Source organism: Tupaia chinensis, unplaced genomic scaffold (genome assembly GCF_000334495.1).
Source record: "Tupaia chinensis unplaced genomic scaffold, TupChi_1.0 Scaffold000117_2, whole genome shotgun sequence".
Lineage (NCBI taxonomy): Eukaryota > Metazoa > Chordata > Mammalia > Scandentia > Tupaiidae > Tupaia > Tupaia belangeri.
Window position 1 is genome coordinate 6,630,538 of NW_006159583.1, and position 23,090 is coordinate 6,653,627.

The window sequence follows — 23,090 nt, forward strand, 5'->3', positions numbered from 1 at the left end:
CATGCTGTTGGTGTAAAATGTGGGGAGTATTTTATAGAGATCTTGGGGAGCAGAACTGTATTCATTTTTAAGTTTAACAAATGTGTGGATGTTAGTGTGGATTTCGTATTTTCATTATGAAAATAACTAGTATGCTTTTCTTACAGGTAAAGAAAACGTGCACAGAATCAGATGTTTCAGAACCTCAGAATTCCAGGTACAGTAAAATAAAGCCAAGACTCCAAAACAAACCGCAATATGGAAAAACTAGTAGGATGGTATATCTCAGATAAAGCTGCATTGAAACATTGAGTTTCTTTAAGAATGCATCTGTATGCAAATTATATATCCTATTAGCTAGGACGTCATTAATTATTCATAAAAAAGAGAACTGTAATTCGAAGTCAGTTTTGAAGACTAGTAGAAACATCTCCAGAAATACTTGGAAGGATATTTCCTTGATAGTCATTGTTTTGAGTTAATTTTTTCTTTTCTTTTTTTTTTTGTAATTTCTTCTTATAATGTAGTCCCATCTGAAATTGTGCCAAGCACTGAATACCTGTTAAATCTTTGTTGACCAGAAAAACAAACAAGTAACAACTACAATATTTTGTTTCCTTTCCAAAGGAATATTGCTAGATTTTGAGAAGGCTGTCAAATTAGAAAACTCAGTGTTAACTTAATATTCTCTTTCTGGTTACTTGGAACTTGTAGAAAAAATGAATTAAAGTGGTCAGGTTACTTCATACAGGAATTTAGCACCATTTAGCTGTTTGTGGTTAGACCAGATGCCTTCAGATTTTTTTAGGTTTACACATTTTCATTGCTTTCATGTCAAAATCCAGGCGTCAGTTTTAAGTGGACAAGTAGAAGTATTTTAAATGCCATGAAAACAACAAACATATGCTTTTAATATGATATTAATGATATGACTTAACCTATTACATTAAGAAATTTGTTTTTAATTCTGAGGTTGGTCTTAGTTTATTTTATCTTACTTATTCCAGGATATGATGTATATAGTGATTTTCTTGGTACAATAAAATGATACAGATAAAATATTAATAGCTACCATGTTTTCCTTTTTGGAGACCAAATAGGTATTAAGTACGGTTCATTTATAGCTTGAGTAACTCTTCCTTTCTTTGATACAGTAAAGTTTTTCTGTAATTGATTACTACACATAATAAAATTAAAATAATTTTATATGATTTTTTTCCTTTGGATCATTAAAAGCATATAATATGGAGTCTAGTAGGTGGCATGGTGGTTAAGGTGCTGGACTCTCATATGGCAACCACAATTCTAGTCCCAGACCCAGTGGCTTGAAAAATCACATCGAGTGTGTGTGCATGCATGTTCAAAATTTCAGGAGGAGAGTGGAGGAGAAGGGATTGCAGGGTGACCATCACTCCTGGGGGAGGGGGTAATTTCTCATTTTCTGTCTGTCTCTGGTGAGCCCATGTGTCCTATGGTAAAAACCCATATATATATATATATACACCCATTATATATATAATGGTGTGTATATATCATTTTATATATATCATTATATATATATATAAAATGATTCTTGACAGTTAATCTTTCTTTTTTATAATTAGCTTCAAAATGGAACCAAATAATTCTAACTTAAAAGAACATTGGGAAATAGATGAACCATTACATTTTCCTCTACACAGCAGAGCACTTTTAGAATGTGGAGAGAGAAAGGAAGACCAGAATTCATTCCTTGTTGGCACTTCTTTTCTAATCATTTTACCCACCTCTGTGAATGACCTACGTATGGCTTGCTTTGCAAGGATTATATAAGTAATTAGATAATTTTTATAAACAGCTGGTCTTGAGGGTTAGTTGGAAAAACAGAGCAATATAATCATCCTTATTATTAATAGTTCATGTCAGCTTTTTTACCCTTGAAGCCTCTCTGGATTTTTGGATAGATAATATTATGCTTAAGTAAATTCTAAACATTCGGAAACCACCAGACTGTCTCAGTGTTCACAGTTGATACTTAAAAGAAGAAACAGGAAAGAGTTCAGAGCTCAGTGTATTTAAGCCTGAAATTATATCCTCCTTTTTTTTTATCTAGAAAATCACAGCCCACATAGCCTTGCCCTTGAAAGTACAATTTTATGGGAACCAGCAGTTAGCGTAATTGCTATGTCGCTGGATTCCCACGTAGTCGACCGTGGTTCACGTCCCAGACCCGGTGGCTTAGAACTCACGCCGGGCGTGTGTACATGCGTGCCCAAGATCCCGAGAGGAGAATAGAAGAGAAGGGATTGCGGCGTGACCATCCCCCCTGGGGGGTGATTTCTCGCTTTCTGTCTCTATGTCTCTCTCTGTCTGTCTGGCGAGTGCACGCACCCTATGGCGAAAACCTCTCAAAAAAAAAAAAAAGAAAGTACAATTTTACTTTTAAGATAAATGCTATTGTTAAATGATTATTTAAAATATATTTTATCATTTAATAATATATGTCTGTTAATTAAAATGTGGTTGGAATTCTTGTAAATCAGCAGTTGGTTTTATGGATTAGCCTCTTCTTAAGTTTTACTAAATTTAACAGAATGAGTGAAATTAGGCAAATCAGTTTTAAAATATCTAAAGCTTTGTGATATCAAAAACAGCAAATAAAGTAGTCTTTAATAAAATCTGAGCTGGGAAGGTCTACAAGATGACCTAAAGTCATTTATTGGTTCAGAGTTGCCTAGACATTTCGGTAAAAGTTGGACTCTTCTTCCCACCTCCAGTGCAATGCCTATTTTTCACATTCTTGTCAATTTCACAAACATAAATATGTGACGTTTCTTGAATCCTGTATTTATTCACTGGTGTTAGACCTAGGAGTGCCAGACCTGGCACTTAGTTAATGTAATGGTGGAGTACCAAGAAAAGAATAAAAATAGGCTAAAGAATATTCCACACACACACAAATGAATAAATAAAATTGAAAAATACTCTATACTTACTGGGACCAGCAGTTAGTGTAATGGCTATGTCGCTGGACTCCCATGTAGTCGACCGTGGTTCAGGTCCCAGCCCCGGCAGCTTAAGCTCACGCCGGGCACATGTGTGTGTGTGCCCAAGATCCCAAGAGGAGAATGGAGGAGAAGGGATTGCGGTGTGGCCATCCTCTCTGGGGGGTGATTTCTTGCTTTCTATCTCTCTGTCTCTCTCTGTCTTTCTGGCGAGCACATGTGCCCTATGGTGAAAACTTATCCAAAAAAATAAAAAAATACTCTATACTTACTCAGTAGTCAACGAATCAAGGAATGCTTAGTATTTATTATGTGCACGTTTAGCTTTTATAACCTACTAAGAAAATAAACAAACATACAAGCCAAACAACAAAACCTTTATTATAAACACAAGGCAGCAATACTTCAGTACATACGTACATTCATTTTTTACTCATTAAGAATCACAAAATTTCATATTCCCTTGTCCAGTCTGCTCACTGTGTGTGTGTGTGCACGCACACGTTTGTGTGCATTAGAGAGAGAGAGATACAGATTAAGACTGATATTTAAGGGAACCAGCAGTTATCGTAATGGCTATGTCGCTGGACTCCCACGTAGTCGACCACGGTTCGTGTCCCGGACCCAGTGGCTTAGAACTCATGCTGGGCGCGTGTGCGTGCGTGCCCAAGATCCCGAGAGGAGAATGGAGGAGAAGGGATTGCGGCGTGACCATCCCCCCTGGGGGGTGATTTCTCGCTTTCTGTCTCTCTGTCTGTCTCTGTCTGTCTGGCGAGCGCACACGCTCTATAGCGAAAACCTCTCCCCCACCAAAAAAAAAAAAAAAGACTGATATTTAAAACCTGGGGCTAAGTAATTCTGTTCTAAACAAATCTTGAAGAATTGAGCTCAAAATGAAATATTGTATCAGCATAAAATTCAAGTTAGAGACCCACTGCCTTACAAAATGCTGCCTCACTTGGAACCTAAGCTAATATCGTTCATTTATTTAGCTAGCTATGGAGTGTGTTGGTTTTGGACTTGAAATGATTAGAATAAATGCAGATGGAAAGTGTTTTTACAGTAGGGAAGTAATTAAATTGGGTGTGGAGACTTTGTCAGGAGATTTCTTGGAGTGACATATGTGTATCAGCAAATTCTTTGTCTTGCTTGGCCTAATTCCTCTTTTGGAAAGAAATGCGTGGACTGCAGATGTAACCATTAGATGGGTAAAAGAAAACTTACAAACCCATGCAAGATAAGTAAGGGAAAACTGTCTTTTGTAGAAAAAGACTAAAAACCATACATCAAGGATAGCGTGTTCTGTTTTCTAAAACTATTTCATTTGATGTCAAATCGAAAAGGATATAACATACTTCATGTAAAAACTGGCATTCCTTAAATGTTTTCCTTTTTTTCTTTTTTGATTTTACTTTGTTCTGTGTCCAGAATGTACTATTATTGGTCTTTTTTCCTAAAACTGTTCATTATAAAGTCATTATTTGAGAAAAACTGAAATTTTTATCTTCTATTTTATCTTGTCCTAAAATTAAATTTATTACTAGGCAATAAACTGAAACACTATTTTTGCATAGATTTTTTTCCATATTCAGGATAAATTTGTGTAAATTCGTGTTTTGAGTTATTACTGAAAATATTTGGTTCTTATTTAATATTATATGTAGCTTATGGACAAGTGAGTTTTAATTTATTATATATTAATTCACTGTATATCATTTCAGCATACAAAATGAATTTCTTCTTATCCAGAATGCACTGAATATTGGCTCAATCAATATTAGCATACTATTATCTTCAAAAGATACTTTTTTATTTTGTGTTTCTTAGCTATATTACTTCTTTCTTTTTCCCCCATGATTCCCTCCCTCTCACTCTCTGCCACTTCCCATCCTCCTGCCACACTGTCTCTGGTACCACATTACAAAAAAAAAAAAAAAAAAAAAAAAGAAACCCTCGCAAAAAAAAAAAAAAAAAGAAAGAAACCCTGGCATTTGATAGAAAGTGGACAAATATGGAAGATTTACTGCTAAGTGAAGCAAGTCAGAAAACGAAAGAGAGGCATTGTATATCCCCACTCAATATATACCGAATGTCTGCACACTATGGCAGAACCTGAAATACTGGACAATATGAATATCTTAAGAGTGCTTTTATGTTAGAATAGTCTCCATAATACCTGAATGATTTCTTTGGTGAGCTTCTATTTCCGTTTCTCTTTGCTTTTTCTTTTTGAGTCACTGACTAATAGAGCTTTTTCACTGAAAGGAGATCAAAGACATAAAAATGAAATAAAATTCAAATCAGGAAATTTTTATTTTTATCCATTCTTTTAAGTAAAGAGTGCATGGAAATATAAATGTTGGTAAAATTGGGTTATGCAGTGACTTTTTAGAATTATACCAGTTCTTTTCCTGTAGTAGTTTGGTGTCATCCTGACCACAGTACTACCCACAGGACTTCAAAAAGGTCATGAAAAATGGGATTAAGCAATAAAAATATAAACTTTATTTTTCAGCATAAATTCCATTAAATTTTTTAAGCAATGAATCCTAGCCATTTAGATCATTCCTAAAGAACTGAGGGTCCTAGGAATTTAACTTTGTCAATGTAGCTTTTTTACATGACTAATTGAAGAAAAATGGGTACCCTCTCAAGATATTTTTTTAAGATTAGGAAACAAAAAAGACAGGAGGAGCCAAATTAGAGTTGTAAGGTGGATACCTAATGATGCCCCCTAGAAACTCTCACACAATTGACCTTTGATGACAGGAATGAGCTGGAGCATTGTCATGGTAGAGACAGACTCTCAGGTGAAGCTGTCTGGGACATTTTATGCTATAGCTTTGACTGAATTTCTCAACATAGTCTCATAGTAAGCAGATGTCATCGTACTTTGGACCTGTGGAGAGTCAACATGCAAATGCCTTAAACATCTCAAGAAACTGTCATGATCTTTGCTCTTGACTGGTTGGCTTTTGCTTTGACTGAACCACTTCTGCCTCTTGGCAGACATAGCTTTGTGCTTTGTCTTCAGAATCTTGGTGGTAAAGCCATGTTTCATCTCCCATTACTGTTTTTGTGGAAATGCTTCAGGATCTTGATCCCACTTGTTTAAAATTTCCGTTCTAAGCTGGGCTCTTTTCTGCAGCTGATCTGGGTGCAATGGTTTCCATACCTATAAAACATAAAATGTGCTTCATGTCAGTTTTTAGTTGGAATTGTGTGCACTAAACCAGTTGAGATATCTATAGTGCTGGTTATTATTTCTGCTGTTTCTTGTAAGTCGTCTTCATCAATTAGGGCATGGACAGGATTAAGCTTTTTCTTTCAGATTGCTGTGATTGGTCTGGGACTGGAGATCACCTTCAATATTGTCTTGTCCCTTTTGAAAATGAGTTTTCAGGGACCAGTAAATGGCATAATGGTTATGTTGCTGGACTCCCATGTAGTCAACAGCTGTTCAAGTCCCACATCCGGTGGCCTAAAACTCATGCTGAGTGCAATTGCTTGTGTGCCAAAAATCCCAAAAGGAGGATAGAGGAGAAGGGATTGTGGCATGGCCAGTCCCCCTTGGGGGTGATTTCTCACTTTCTGTCTTTCTGTTTCTCCAGCGAGTGTACATGCCTTATAGCAAAAATCTCTCTCTTAAAAAAAAATGAATTCTCCATTTGTAAACCATTGATTTCTTTGGGGAACATTTGAAAAGCTTCAGTGATTTCACAATTCTTCCACCCAACTTTCACCAGAAATTTGTCTATTTTGCTTCAGCTTTAGCAGATTTATATTCTCTGATAGTACTCTTTCAAACTGTTGTCTTATCCTTTGTGCCTCAAATTATTGGGTCATTTGAAAAGTCATGATGCATTTTTGCATAGAGAAATATGTCACAACTTTTCCAATGATCCAATAAATCTTGTTCAAATATGTGAAATTAGTATGCATGTATTTTGGAACAAAAACATTTTGAAATCCATGGATAGCTTTTTCATCATACACATTTTTTTTTTTTTTTGGAGAGATTTTTCACTGTAGGGCGCGTGAGCTCGCCAGACAGACAGAGAGAGACATAGAGACAGAAAGCGAGAAATCACCCCCCAGGGGGGATGGTCACGCCGCAATCCCTTCTCCTCCATTCTCCTCTCGGGATCTTGGGCACGCACGCACACGCGCCCGGCGTGAGTTTTAAGCCACCGGGTCTGGGACACGAACCGTGGTCGACTACGTGGGAGTCCAGCGACATAGCCATTACGCTAACTGCTGGTTCCCATCATACACATTTTTATGAGCTTTTTGAAGAACTCTCATACAGTCAGGAAATCTGAGAGAGAATATTAAAATACAGGGATTACTTATGGTAGGTATCAGTGATCATTTTTCCACATCATGAGCACAAAGGGATTTTTTTGGTATTGATGAGGGATGACTCTTCCCCAATTCATAAGTTAAAGAAATTGAGTTTATGGAAAACATCACGATTAACTGAAATCGATAAAGACCTTGACCTATGTCTTTTTGTTCCATTCTTTACTGACTTTACAGTCATCAAAATAAAGGGGGGGGGATGATTCTCCAACTTATAAAGAAGCTTTTCGGTTTAGTATCTAATATCTAAGTTGGGAACAGAAAATTTATCTATTCTAGGTATATGTATAAAAGCTAAAAATTATAATTAAGTCACTTTATAAATGGTTATGACTCAAAAATAACATAGTTAAGTTATACGTACTTATTTTCTAGTAAAATGATTATTGCACTGCTTCAAGCTGACTGAAATATTTATCTACATTTAATTGCCTTTTTAAAATTAAATGTTGTAGTACTTTCTTAGCAGGAAAACCTCTGGGGACTCTTCATGAAAACATGCATAGTATTTTACAGTGTAAATCAGAGGCCCAATAATCTGTCTCCAAGAAGCATCAACAATCATTACTGTCAGGTTTCATTTCCTCAAACTTAAAACTTCCAGGGTATCGTTTCAGTAAACTTAGATGCTCTTAGTAACATAATCTAGCCACACAGTCTACAGAATTAGACTGACACTATTAGTATGTGCTCTCTTCTTGACTGATTAACCCAGAAGATTACTAATGACGATGCAAAGCAAGTATTAATTCCTTCTAACTATTGAAAGCCACCTCTTTGAAATCATAATGTGTATTTTCCCTGCAGATGATAGATGATTGATGGTTATTTTAAGAGTGTAACTTAATTTTCAGGTGATTTCGTTAACCTCTGCCATATTACAACTTAATCCTTTTCTCCCTATTTTGAAGAGTATTTTGTCTGGTTTCAAAGTCTGGCCTCGTGTGGAGGCCTCTCCAGTCTTGCTATCATTGTAGCTGGCATTCATGGAGGTTTTTCTGAATCCATTTTGCCTTTTCTGGGGTGCATTGACAGATTCCTGCAGGTGTATGGGTGGTGTGTACTGTTTTGCTCTTAATTGTATCTTCTAAGCTGGCGTATCTTGATCTTACTGGTCATGGCAGCATAATGAATTGATTTCTTTAAATAATTATCTGAACTATCTGCTAAATCCCTGATATTGGTGTTACATAAGAACACACAAATAACAGTCACAAAACTTAGATTGTGTTCTGAATGTCTTATATATGTTGCAGTTTACCTATTCCTCTTGGGACCTTTGATGATTTATCTTTACTCGTCAGTATAATTTAGTGCTGTCTACTCATATGTATACTTTTTGTGCATTTCCTTCTCTAGAATTAATCATTCAGACATTAAATGAGAGTAAACTAGTACAGGTGAAGGCCCTTAAGCATTATTACTCACAGAATAGTTGCTTATTATGTGTTTACAGTGTTCAAGACTGATCTTTACACCCATTGAGGAAGAAGGACAGGCTATAACTGAAGAAGGGCCTCCCTGTTAATGCCTCATCATTGACATATGTGCTTGTTGGCCTTTGAGTCAGACTTCAGATCCCAGGGTGTTTTACTTTGTCATTTTTCTTTTCTTTCATTTCATGCTTTTTCACATGTAATCTCTGTTCACAACTCGTAATGTTGGCTTACAATGTCTTGCATGATCTGCTCACCAGAAACAGAAATTCAAAGGTGTGGTTTATGGATGGCAAGTAGTTGTCCTTGATGCATGTGAAGAAATAGCAGAGGCAATTGGAAAATTTCAGTTAGCACAGATTGTAGCTGGCTTGGATTCCTAGTAAGTTAGGACTGGTTTTGGTTGCAGCTAAACATGTGTGTCAGATGAAGAAAAGGGGAGTTTTGTTATTGTTTGTGATTTTTGTTGTTTTGTTTTTAAATAAGGGTATAATGTTTTAAGGAACTCGAGAAGGGAGGGCTTGCTGAATCTCAGAACGAATGAGAGACTTTCCTTCCTTTCGTGTCATGTCCACCTACATCCTCTGCTCTTGCTAGTGTCAAGGAAATAGAAAATGCACGTCCTCTTTCCTAGTTAGATAGATTTCAGTGATTTTTCATTTTACTAGTTTAGACACTTAGGACTTTTGTAGGCGAGCCTTCTATGAGCTATGATCTACAAAGTAGAGATTGCTCAAGGCAGACATTTAAGAGACTGGCAGTCAAACTTCAACGTCATCTTTGTAAACCTTTCTATCACTTCTTGGCTTTCCTGAACCCACTTTCCAGGTTGACCAGTTACTATTCAGTGGACACAGTTTTCTCTTCTGCTGTCAATATGAATACAAATTGCTTTCTTCATTTTCTGTGATGAATCAAATTACTAGAAAAATTACCTGATTAATGCACTTCATACTGTGGCTTAAATTATTTACTTTTCTGAAGGTAATTATGCCAAAACTAATACCTAGGTTTAGACTTTATTTATGTGTGCCAGAGAGAGACAGAGAGAGAGAGTGAGAGGGAGAAAGCACCTTCCCTGCCCTCCAGGGGTGTGGTCATGCCTCAGTCCATTCTCCTCCATTTCTCCATCTGCCAGGACCTGGGACACACATGTACCCAGCATACTTTTCAAGTCACTGGGTTTAAGACTCAAACTGTGCAGTTGGCCATGTCTGCCTCTCTTAACCACTAGACCACTGGGATGGTGCTAAACTTTATGTTTTTTAATTAAAAAAATCTTTTCTTCCTTCCTAAAGACAGGCACTCTTGACAGGGTGTCACCATGTTGTAATCCTCCACCAAGCCTCTGCAGCCAGCCAGGATCACAGGGATCCACAAACTGTGCCGGGTGTTCTCTCCACTTAGGATCTGAACCCAGGCCTCCCATGTGATTCCACTGTCATGTAGCAGTGCCCTACAGCCTGTGTCACTGTGACTGGGCCTGGACATTTTTTTTTTTTACTCTGTTCTCAAACACACCTAAAGAATTAGTAATCAATTACCCAAAGCCCAAGTGTGAAATTTGACAAGCTCTCTTAGAGGCATTGAAAGATCACCAATGGATTTCTGATCAGATAATAATATGATTAAGATTGTGCTTGTGTTGGGACCATCAGATAGTATAATGGTTACATCACTGGACTCCCACGTGGCTGATGGTGGTTTGATTTCCACACCTGGTAGGTTGAAACTCATGCCGGGCATGTGTGTACCCAGCACTTTGAGAGGAGAATGGACAAGAACGGATTGCAGCATGGCCATCCCCTCTCCAGGGGTGATTTCTTGCTTTCTGTCTCTCCAGCAAGCACATGTGCACTATAGCAAAAATCTCCCTGTGACCAGCAGATGGTGTAATGGTTATGTCTTTGGACTCTCACATAGTCAACCGTAGTTTGAGTCCTGGACCAGTGGCTTAAAACTCACATTGGGCATGTGTGCGTGCCTGCCCAACATCCTGAGAGGAGAATGAAGAAGGGATTGTGCATGGCTATTCCCCGGGGGGAGGGGGGAGTCGTGATTTCTCACTTTTTCTTTCTTGTGAGCACAAGTGTCCGATAGCAAAAATCTCTCTCTAAAAACAAACAAAAAATTCTCTATGAAAAAAAGTTATATTCACAATGACAGATTAACCATTACACAGATGCTTGGAGGCAAGGAAACACGTTTACATAAAAGGCCCAAGATATCATGACACTTACTTAAAAAGCCTGAGAGACATATAGCAAATTGTGGCTATTTGGAGGAGACATTATACACAACTTTATTTTCATGGTTTAAATGTACTTGCCAAATTTTCTACATTGAATATTTATTCTTTTTGTCTTAAGAACAAATACATATATACAAAAAGCATGAAATAATAGATTTGGCCTGAAATAGGCATGGTGGTAGTGGAAGGGATCTGGCCTCTTCTTGACAGCAGGCATTATTCTTTACAGATAAGAAAGTTCCTATCTTCCCCATATATATTAGTGCTTAATTCTAGAAAATGGCTATGGGTATGTTCTGGTCAACTAGAAAACCCATACTTTTGAAATCTTTATGGTTAACAGTATAAAACTCTCTTTCTGGAGACTGTTAGCTGCTTTCAATTAATTTAGAGTAATACATCACTTAAAGTAGTGTTTGTTTAGTGGCTTTTCTCCAGAGGACCTGAGGAGCCAAATAATACTGTACTTTGCATCACAGAGATAATTCAGATCATTGCAGATGGGAACAGTGACCACCCCCGAGTATACACCACATTGGCTGATGGTCTGCTTAGGAATTATTGAGATGTGTGAACCCTTATGGCTGTTCTGGACCTGGGGCTCTCTCTGACAAGAACACAAGCCCTCTGGCAATTAAAGAATAAATAAAAGCCAAACAAACAAAAATTTGAGAGCAGTATTCTAGGGGAAAAAAATTACTAACTATAGTCTTTTCCATAATTAGAAGATATTTACTTGGAATTTTAATAAATCAGTTGCAAATAAAATTTTCTAGTTGATAATAGTTTCTGACAGTCACTTCAGCCGTCACTGCTATAAGATGGCATTGGTTGCCAGCCAGGAATAGGTCTGTCTGCAGAACACACACAGAGCACACTTCAAGTCGAGGGCTCTTTCCTGATCAGAAAGCATCAGGCATCTTCGCTAGAACTTGAAGATAGCAGCTTTTATTTTGTTTGTTTTTCTTTCTTTTCTTTTTTTTTTTCTTTCTCTCTTTCTCTTTGTATGTAATGCTCTGAAAGCTTCAGTTGTAAAGTAAAGATGAAGGTTTACTAGCAATTCCAAAAAATTGATTTCCAAAAGATACAGAGATTTTGCTCATTATCTCACATTTAATCATCACATTTCCGTTGTCCTAGCAACCTACACAGTGTTCTCATTTGCTTTTCAATAAGCCAGTGGATGAATGGATTCTTTGTTTAGTGTTTATGAATTTCTGTCACCTGATACTTGATGTCTTTTGGACATGGTCACTGTGCCAAATAACTGTCTTTATATCCTGAAAATTCATGTTACTAAAATTAAACTCTACTTTCTTAAAGACCTAAATTTCTAATTAGAGAATGTCCAACATAAGGAAAGTTGGCCTAAATTTATGTAATTGGCCTAAATTTATGTAAACAATTCTTTTTAAAAATGCTTTTATTTTAATTATAATAAAGTCCCAATGCCTTACAAACTTGGCAAACTCAGTTATCTGACAAACCCCACCCACACAAACATATTTTAGAACTTCAGGGAAAAAAAGAAAGCCTGACGACAAATCTTGGTATAATAGAGTTTCTCTGAGACCCTGTGTCAGAGTGTTTTCTCTGATAGCATACACATTGATACATTCTAAATGGAGGAATACAGTGAGAGCATTTAGAGAACTATCTTACATATGGTACATGAATTTAATAAGTGCTCTTGTAACAAATAGACATAGTGATTATATCGACAAGTGACAGCCTAATAACAAAAAGAAAACAAAAATAATAAGGCTAAATATAAGTATACGAAGTGCTTAGTCACATTGGATAATTTTGGCATTAACACTAGAGGCCCAGTATGCTTTAGTAATACCTTAGGACACTGGCATGCCTTATTAGTACAGCGTAATGACTCATTAGTGTCGATCACCCTGACTCTCTAAGTTAAATATAAACTGTGCTTGGCATTATAACATTTAACAATTTTTTCTATATAAAAGATTCTATATTAAATATGCTGTTCTTGTAATAATGTACGTATCAGTGAAACCCACAATTTGACTAAATAAACTCTGATGATCACTATTTTTGAAGGTTCTGGATAACTGACATTTTCTAGAGTGATTTCTTTATCTCACCAACAGGAGCTACTCAAATATACTGTTCAGTTAGAAGGTTTTTGTGAATCCAGATAGATACTTAGCACAGTATGTGGCACGTATTAAGGATGTAATAAATATGTATTTTATAAATTAATGAATGAATTGGCAGCTAGTCTTTACACTGGTTTATACAAGAATTCGTATTTTTACCCACACTAGTCTCACTACAGTATGCCACAAAACAACTACCGAGGCTTAATTGTCATTTGTAGGCCAGGTAACATCGAAGAGAGATTCTCTAAGTTTGCGAGAGCAAGCAGGGTAACTCTGCATGTCAGTACAGTCCCGGTTTACATCCACTCTCCAGTGTCCCCTTTGGTTAGAGACACTTTATCTTCAAGAAAAATTGGATTGTTTGATAAAATTGATGGTTAATCTAATTAAAGTCATCATACCCTTACCAAACATTTTGAGATAAAAATGTAACAGTCAATTTCTCCTTTTCCATCCCTCCTATCTTCTTTCCCTTCCTCTCTTTTCTATCTTAGGATGTCTTTCACAATGGGCACCGTCATCATGAAATCAGCAGAGTATGTGAAAGTCCTCCTTGAAACAAATGATAATTGCCCTGTTTCTGTGAGCCAAACTTAAATAGGGAAGTGCTTCTCTTCCATTCTGTCATGTGGTGTAAGTCTATAGAAAGTTCATAGTTCTCAACAATAACACCATCATTTCTAGAACACACATAGTTTTATTGGGTCATTGGAAACGTCATTTTTGCATAGAAAAACATTTCAAGACTTTCCTGACACCCTGATACATGCAGTAATACAGTCCTGTATAATTTATCTACCCTGTGTTGCCCATTCTCTTATTTCCTGTTGTTCTTCAAGATAGATCCAAAGTTCCAACTACTAGGGATGCTAGATATACTAGTGCCTGGGAAAAAATAATGAATGTGGTGTGGCAGAATGCCAAGACAGATGCACCACACTCTCAACAGGGCATCATAACATTTAAAAATCTGTTGTAGGGTGGCCTGCTGGCTTTAGACAGGATCTTTCAGGTCTACCATCAAATGGGAGAAAACACCAGGCTGCTGTAGCTCAGACACTGACTACTGGTGTAAATTCTTAACTATTATGTTACATACGCGCTCATTTATATTATGTTACATATATTTCCTCATTTGTCGGTATTTGGTTTAAAAAGAAGCAATGATAAAATCGTAGTGTAGAGAAAAAAATGATGTGTATGTACCATAACTGGCTATGTGGATGACCCACTATTGTTTCTCCAGGGAAGACTTGGAAGGGTCATTTCTGTTATGCAGGACTGTCCCACATCTTGCAGTACTGAGCAGCGCATTTCAAGACTGCCCAATACCTTTGCCTTCCAGATCAGTGGTCCCCAACCATTTTGACATCAGGGACTGGTTCTGTGGAAGACAAGTTTTCCATGGACTGGAGGTAGGAGGGAGATGGTCTATGAGAGTGTACAACCTAGATCCTTCTCATGCATAGTCCACAACAGGGTTCACACTCCTATGAGAGTCTAATGCCACTACTAATCTGGCAGGATGCAGAGCTCAGGAGGCAATTGTGAATACAGAAGAAGCTTCTCTCCTAGCCTGTACTCACTTCCTGCTGTTCTTAAGAGGAACAGCAGCCCATTTACTGTACTGGTCCATGGCCTGGGATTTGGAGACCTCTGGGGTTTGGAGACCTTTGTTCTAGCCCCAGACACTGTGACAACCCCAAACTCCCTGACACATTTTCAGACACCCCCCAGCTATCCAGTAGATGCTGATTTTGGTAAAAGGAGGCTACCGAGTGTGCTAAAAAAAAAATGAAATATGTCTTATGGATTATTAGAGATTAGGGAATACAAGGCTTAGAAAATGATGTTAGTGAGGGATCAGCAGTTGACATAATGGCTATGTCACTGAACTCCCATGTAGTTGACCATGGTCGAGTCCCAGACCCAGTGGCATAAATTCACGCCAGGTGCGTGTGCCTGCATGCCCAAGATGCTGTGAGGAGAATGGAGAAGAAGAGATGGCAGCGTGGCCATCCCTCATGGGGGGAGATTTCTTGCTTTCTGTCTCTCTGTCTCTCTCTGTCTTTCTGGTAAGCGTGCACACACTGTAGCAAAAACAAAACAAAACAAAAAAAACTCTCAAAAAAGAAAAGAAAATGATACTAGTGAAAACAGACTTTTGAGGGCCCAGGGTGAGTCACTCAACTTTGCTAGAAAGAACATCCTCTCCTCCAACCCTTTCGACAGTGAAGCCCACTCATGGCATTCCCAGATGCTTGACGCTGCAGCATGGGCACCCTCGTGAGAGCACAGGGAGCACACACAACCCATCAGTTCCCTAGAGGAGCCACCCCACCATTGTCACAGTGACGGCATTTGGCTGTGGGTGCTGATTAGACAAAGTAACAAGCTCCAGAGCCCAAATCCAGGTTCATTTTCTAACATCAGAAAAAGAGCAATGTAAGGTTCAAAATTATTTCTAAAATTCCTATACTCCTAGCAACTTTTAAATTTAAGAAAAAATTATACCAGAGAGTACATGTGTGTGCACAAGAAAGAAAAAGAAGAGAGGGGGAGAAAGACAGAGGTGGGGAACTGCTGAATGGGGCCTGGTCACACCGTAATTCATTTTCCTCCAACGATCCAACTCCTGGGCACATATATGCTTGCCTCATGTGAATATGCCAGGAGTGAGACTCGAACCTTGTTTGGCCACGTGAGATCTGGCTTCTTCCTCTGCATAACACTTAACCACTGTGCTATGGGACAGGCCTTCTGGTATCTTTTTACTCTTTCCATTTCATTTCCAATCTGTCAGTTCCGATCCACCTAAGAAATTCTTAAATTTAGAACAGATGGATTTTTATAAGACTGTACTTTATAAAAATGTTGTTTTTATACAGTAGAAATTAGAGATCTTTAAGCAATACTGAAAACAGTTGGCTCTTTATATACTGATAACCTCTTTTTATCATTGATTAGTTCTCTTAAGTAGTGGCTGGAAAATCTTTGAAATTGATTTCTTCTATTTGCACATCTCTAAGTTGATCACATTGTGTTCTTTTGTATGTCATCTTCCCTATGGTCATATGTTGAGGAACCGTTTAGTTAAAGTGCCTGAGTGGCCAATAATATATTGCGCTAAACATATGAGATAAAATTGGAATGAAGAGAGGGCAGTGCAAATGAATAGGCCTTGTCATCAGGTCAACAATCAGATAAAGAGCAAAAGGATGGTGCGCATCTGTGCAGTTGCTGGGAATAAACAAACTGGTTTTACCACAGGAAATTGATTCTTTGTGTATAATGGGGTAAGTTGGCTATTTATGTATTTACTTTTATTATTTTCCCTTATTCATCATAAAGCACATGTGTGTGCATATGTGAGTAAAAGTGAGAAGGCAGAAAGAGAAATGAGCCCCTTCCCCAGGTCTGCTCATGCTGTCGTCTCCATCCTCCAGTCCTCCTGCCCTTCCAGTCTTGGCCACGTGTGCCTCCATGTCTCAGGCCAACGGCTGGGGCTTTATACCAATGTCGTCACATGGGATCCAGCTTCTCTCGAACAGAGCATTTCTGCTGCACCACGAGCTGGCCCGGGGATGGGCTGAGAGTAGCATGAGTGTTTTTTACCTCCCCCCACCACTTTTGATGGGAAATAGAATTTTATGCAATAGACTTTCATTAAGATACATTTTCATGATCAAATTGAAGCTGTTATCAGTTGGTTGAACTCTTGCAAAATGAGTGACTATCAATTTCTTATTTAGAGAGTTTTTATTTATTTATTTATTTATTTATTTATTTATTTATTTATTTTCAGCTGCTAGTTTTCTTCTTCATACTTTCATGTTGCTTTAATCCAGTTAGCTTTTCTGTTTATATTGTCACTACTAGCAGTTTGAAATTCTATTTCTGACAAGTGTTTTTATTTCCAAGTCCTTATCCAAAATCACTGCTTTCGCAGGCAATGTATGGAAGATTTGTTTGAAAACTTTGGGAAGACTAAATTAATAGAAACCAGAATTTCACCAAAACTGTGGACATTTTCTTTGGTTAATTGGTCATACTTTGGAACAGAAAAGAGAAGTTTCCTAAAGAAAGCCCTACTCTGATTTATTTGGGGAGGGGGAGCCAATTATAGGTGAAAATTTGATTTAGTAAAATCATGCCCTATGAAACTGGTAAAATATGCACACAAAAGAGAAACCTGCATGGATTGGTACATGCAGGAGGGTTGGATTTGTTGAAAGACTAACTCTTCATAAAGCATGTAACAAAGAGAATTAAATAAGAATAAGATCTAACATCACTACCTGATGATTTTTATCTTAGCTAGATATGTGCCTTGGTATCCCTGCAGTCTCTCCCCCTATTTAGACCCACGTCTGCTCAGCTTAACTGGTACACAAGCTGAGTCATGCCTCATTCAGACAAGCATCTGGGGGAATCAGCATGTTTTGCTAGTAGATTTTCTGGGCATAATTTATACGTGGTCAGGGTTTTACAGTGTCAGGGCAGGCATTTTTTAAAGTATCCTTTTTTAATAATTATTTTATTTAACTTTATTTATTTTAATTTACTAGAGAGGGATAGAGTGAGAGAGAGGGAGAGAGAAAGAGAAAGCAAGCCATCAGGTCCTGGGCTCGAACTAGGGTCAGCCATGTGGGAATCTAGCACTGTTAACCATTACGCCACCAGCCAGCCCCTTAAGTGTGCTTTTTCTATGAGAGAGAAAGGCAGACAGTGTATCCCAGCACGGTCTCAATCCTGTGATCAGTCCCCACTTCCAGCCAGCCCTGAGTCCTGGGCACACACATGCTCAGTGTACTCAGGGAGGTCTTCAGACTTGAACCAGGCATCTACTCACATGAATCGACCTTGAAGTGTTGGAGTTCACTGCTGTGTCACCATCCAGGCTCCAGGCCACGCACTTTCATGTTATAATTTCTTCTTTATGATCGTAAATCATTTAATTGAGGGAAAATACAAGTTATTCCTAATGAATCACTAACGAAGAGATGGAATTAAAATCGTTAGCGGAGGATTACAATGAGAAAACAGATGGTCAGTTTTGTTTATTATCTGGTTAGTTCCCTAGAACAAGATGCTGGTGTGGAATATAGGAAGGTGTGGAAAGTTAGAGTGCTAAAAACAGGTTGATACAAGCTGTCAAGGGGGAAAAATATCCAGCGAAGCCACTTATGTTTTAAATCAAGAATGTTTTCACTGAAAATATTTTCTAATGATTCACAGAAGAATGTTGTCAGCATTGACTACATCTGCTGAAAATCAGAATGTAGCAGTTACGTAGTAGTGAATTCTGGCAGGAGTTGACGCTGTGACATGAAACAAAGTTCCCAACAAATGACAATACTGTTGTATTTTTTTGGCTTTAGAAGTAGTTTTCCTGGCTTCCCAAAATGTTAACAGCATTATTTCTCCTCCACATTACAAGGGTCAATTGGCAGCATGCCTGTATGATTTCCAGAGTAGGTTTCTTAAAATAATTTTTATGGGAAGATAATTGTATAATGTCAGGGTACAAGTTCTGCTATAGCTTAAACAAAATGAAATAAGAGAAAATACAAAAAGAGGGTTTTGTATAATTCCTGGGAAAACAAATGGGACATGGAACCGTTAAGTACTTAGATCTGAAAAAGTGGGAACTGGAGTTTCTAAATGTTGTACCCATAAGAACGCCTTGCCTCATTTTCTGACATTGTTTGATTTTTGTCATACTTTCCCCCTTTATTCATGATAACGTGTGTATGCGTGAGCACATGAGGGAGAGGGAGAGAGAGAGAGAGGAGCAACATCCACAGAGTGTGGTCACACCACGATCTCCTCCTGGAGTTGCTCAGCCCAGTGGATCTTGAACACTCAAATATGTACATGGTGTGTGTCTCAAACTGACTGCACTGGGATCTGAACTACATTAGCTATGTGGGATCCAGCTTTTCTAGGGCACTGCATTAGCACTGGCCAGATATTGCTTGATTTATATATTTCTGAATTTGCACAACAAGACAAGAGCGTTCTTATCTACATATTTCTATGTTATTTTTTCCCCTGCATCTATATTTGCTATTTAAAAGAATTTCATATCGGGTCAACCAGGTAGCATGGTGGTTTAGGTGGCTGGATCTCACCTGGCTGACAGCACAGTTCAAGTCCTGGACCTGTAAGCCTGAAAATCACACCAGGTTTGTGTGTGTTGTGCCCAAAAGTCCTGAGAGGCTAATGGAGGAGAAGGCACTGCAGTGTGGTCATGCCCTCTGGAGGGTGATTTCTCACTTTCCCTTCTCTTTTTCTCTCTCTCCCTCTCTCTCTGTCTCTGGAAAGTACACACACATATAGCATAAAAAGAATTCCATATGAAAGTGAAATACACAGAATACATACTATGTGCAAAATAGTATCATTTTACTATTGGATCATTAGTGGTAATATTTTAATAGTGTATTAGTAGCACATCACTACTAAAGGATAAACTGACCCAGATACAAGTTAGAAAATTACACTGCAGTGTAATTTTAAGTTTGAACTACCTTTAGTTAGCATCTTCCCTTTTTATGTTAAATTACAGACTTTTTCTTACTGGATTGGCATACATTCTAATCAGTTCTAACCTCTGTGTAGGAATAGAGAGGATTTGGAACAATTTATTTGAAACAATTTATTGGGTTTTATAATGAGACTGGGGATACAGCTCAGGTTTTCCTGTTTTGTTCTGTGACTTCTTCACAAATAATATCCAATAACAACCATAGACCTTAGACACACAAAGACACTTAGTTCAAATGTTATTTCCATATTTCTAACATTCACATTTCATATCCTCATGAAACCTCATCTCTTACCTCCTACATCTGGTACCTTCCTCTTTTACTTTCATGAAGACTAAATAAAATTATGTTTAATGTTTGATACGTAGTAAACTATTACTGAAAAGTGGTTATTATCTTCCAGGGTATATGCAGCTGGCCTTTGGGAATTATGAATTGACCTATTGAAAAGTGGCAGAATCCAGAGCTCAGTTTTCTTAGGAATAATCAGAGGGTCTTTAACACTAAAACTCCTATATTTCAGCAGACATGACAGATGATGGGCAGTCACAGTACCAATGGGGACTATAGTGCTTTTTCTGTCCTTTGAGTGGTCACCGTCATGAACTAAGGGGAAAAAAAAAAGGAGAGAGCTGGAGAGTTGTCTACCACAGCTCCATAACCAACTGTCTCATTAATTAAAAGAAGACTTTACCCTTTTATTCCAAAAGATATATAGACAATTTCAGCCCAGAACATTTTTTTTCAAAATTATCTATGTGACTCTCTCTCTCTCTCTCACACACACACACCCACCTCTCTCTCCCTCTCTCTCTCTCTTACACACACACACACACACACACATTTTGTTTATACCACAAAGAGTTGTGGACCAATATGTTCACCTACCTGACATGGCATCGTGACACAGGAGGATATTTAATGGCGGTACTTAGAATGTCTCCAAAACGCCTGATGAGAAAGAAGTACTTTGATGCACATGTTAATCTGTCAAATGGTGGACTTTTACTATGTTACTTTATTCTCTAATTAGTTGCTCCTCATTTATTAAATAGCTCTCTAAATACAGCACCTGTAGTTTTTCTTCCATATCAGATTTCAAAAAATGTAATATTCCTAAAACAACCCAGTATCATAAAAAAAAATCATAAAGTGAGAATCTAGCTAATCTTTGGAAACTTAAAGGGAAACTTTCCTACTTAGTTATTGTCACAAGTCGTCGTGTTGTCCTGGCATAGTTCGATCAGCTTGTCCCTCAGCAAGTTCATTTTGCTGAAGTGCTGTGAGAATTTGTGCCTGGATTTGTCATATGCTGAGACACTTTCCCATATTAATCCCTTGTGTAAAAGCTCGAGCCATGATGTAAGTTGTGATTTAAGTTTAAACTAGCTTCAGTTAGCATCTGCCTTTTTAATGTTATATTGTAGACTTTTTCTTAGTAGAGAGGAATAAATTCTACCCACTTCTAACCTCTGTGTAAGAATAAAAAGAAAGAGTCTTTTTTCCGGAAAGAAAATACGATCCTTACCTTATTACCTTGGGCAATAGTAATTGGGGTTATATTATGTATTAAGCCAGAAGGAAGAGAATTTAAGCCCAGAAGAATAGCAAAATTAGTCTATTGCAAAATCTCATGCTTAGAGACAGAAGGAGAGTAGCAAGAAGTAGAGAAAAACAAAGGTTATAAAACTGTTAATTTTTGATACTTCTATTAATTGTGATAATAATGAATAACTCATGTTGTGTGTTTGAGAAATGACACTGTGTGGTGGTGAAGGCCACGGGTCTTGGAACCAGTCTGCAGTGGAGTTCTGGTTCCTCCAGCACGAGCCCCTCACCTCTCAGTGTCACAGTTTCATCACTTTAAACATGAGGATCATAACAATTTCTGCCCGCTGGAGTTGTAGTGAAGAGTAGCTAAAATTAAAGCACTTAAGACAGTATCCAATGCTCTTTTGTTATTTTGGTTACTACTGTTGTGTTTATGCAGCTGTGTAAGAGGAAATACTAATATCATGCAAGCCAAATAGCAGAAGACAAGCAAATAAAACCCCAAATGTGTTACACTAAATTAGAATTTTTGTGGTTTTATTGCACCTGCAACAAAAATGTTACAGACTAAGGCCAGCCAGTGGTGCGGTAGTTAAGGTGACTTGTTCCCACATGACCAACTGTGAGGTTTATGTTCCAGACCTGGGAATGGAGGAACAGGGATTGTAATGTGACCATCCTCCATAGGGGGTGCTTTCTCACTTTGCCTCTTTCTCTGTGTCCCGCATTAGTGGGCATACATGCCCTCTGGAAGTCTAAAAAAGAAAGGAGGAAGAAAGAAGGAAGGAAGGAAGGAAGGAAGGAAGGGAGGGAGGGAGGGAGGGAGGGAGGGAAGGAAACAAAAAAGTTGCAGACCATGCTCATTTGTTTACTCAGAAAGCATATATTGGTGATAGAAGATGAAAACTGAAATAGTTAAGCCACCTTGCTTTATTGATGTTTTCCGTAGGCTTTTTTTTAACTCCCATAGACCTAGCTTAAACAGTATATTAGAGGGCATAGCCCTATGTATAAAATTAATCTTTCTGTCTCCTCTCAAATGCCATTTTTAACCAAAGGGAGAATAATTTTTAACCGAAGGGATAATAAATGAAAGTCTATCTTGGGTTGTTTAAGGGAGTACACGTAGTATACAATGTTAGCTCCACGTGGAAATGACAACTTGAAGTGTGTTTATTAAGGAAGATTATATTTAACAGCCAGGATTTTCCTTAATATCAAATAATAATATGTTTATGACTAAGCTCATCTCTTTAAAATAGTCTCTCCAAATCTGAATGAATCGTAATTTTCTATGTGCAAGTCCATTGATTAGACATGTCTTTAATGAAAAAAAAAAAAAAAAACGAAGCCACTCCACAAATAGTAACTTTCGAACTGTGAGAAATCTATCATATATTCTTACCAAAATGTCTCAGAAATTTGGACTTCTTGTCTTTGGCCTGATTCTTCCTCTGTTCACTTAATTGTTTTCAGTTCATTGAATGTTACTGTTAAGAGGACTAGATGAAAAATACAGAGCGCCTTGTCACTTTCCTAATGCTGATTCCACTTAGTGATGAGGAGAGAGCAGCTGAGATTCCCCGGTAACTGAAACGATGGATAACTTTACTCCACACATTTATTCACATCCATTCGGCCAGTACTTACTTACTTGTTTGTTTTTAGGTTTTTGTTATAGGGCATGTGTGCTTGCTGGAGAGAGAAAGAGGGAGGCAAAGTGATCAATCTCCTCCCTTCACTCCCCCCCTTTTCTATGCCTCAATTCCTTCTCTTCCATTTTCTTCTCAGGATTCTAAGCACACATGCACATAGGGCACCCAGCGTGATTTTCAAGCTGCCAGGTC

General features: G+C 37.8%; 1 protein-coding gene across 6 annotated transcripts in view; it reads left to right on the forward strand.

Annotated features, from left to right (window-relative positions):
* The window catches only part of EYA4 (EYA transcriptional coactivator and phosphatase 4), a 325,860-nt gene that overhangs the window by 162,135 nt on the left and 140,635 nt on the right, over positions 1-23,090 (forward strand). For all 6 annotated transcript variants that reach the window (XM_006144330.3, XM_006144324.3, XM_006144326.3 and 3 more), the window contains exon 3: positions 147-196. In XM_006144330.3, the coding sequence (XP_006144392.1) occupies positions 147-196 (50 nt within the window). The remainder of the gene's footprint in view (positions 1-146; positions 197-23,090) is intronic.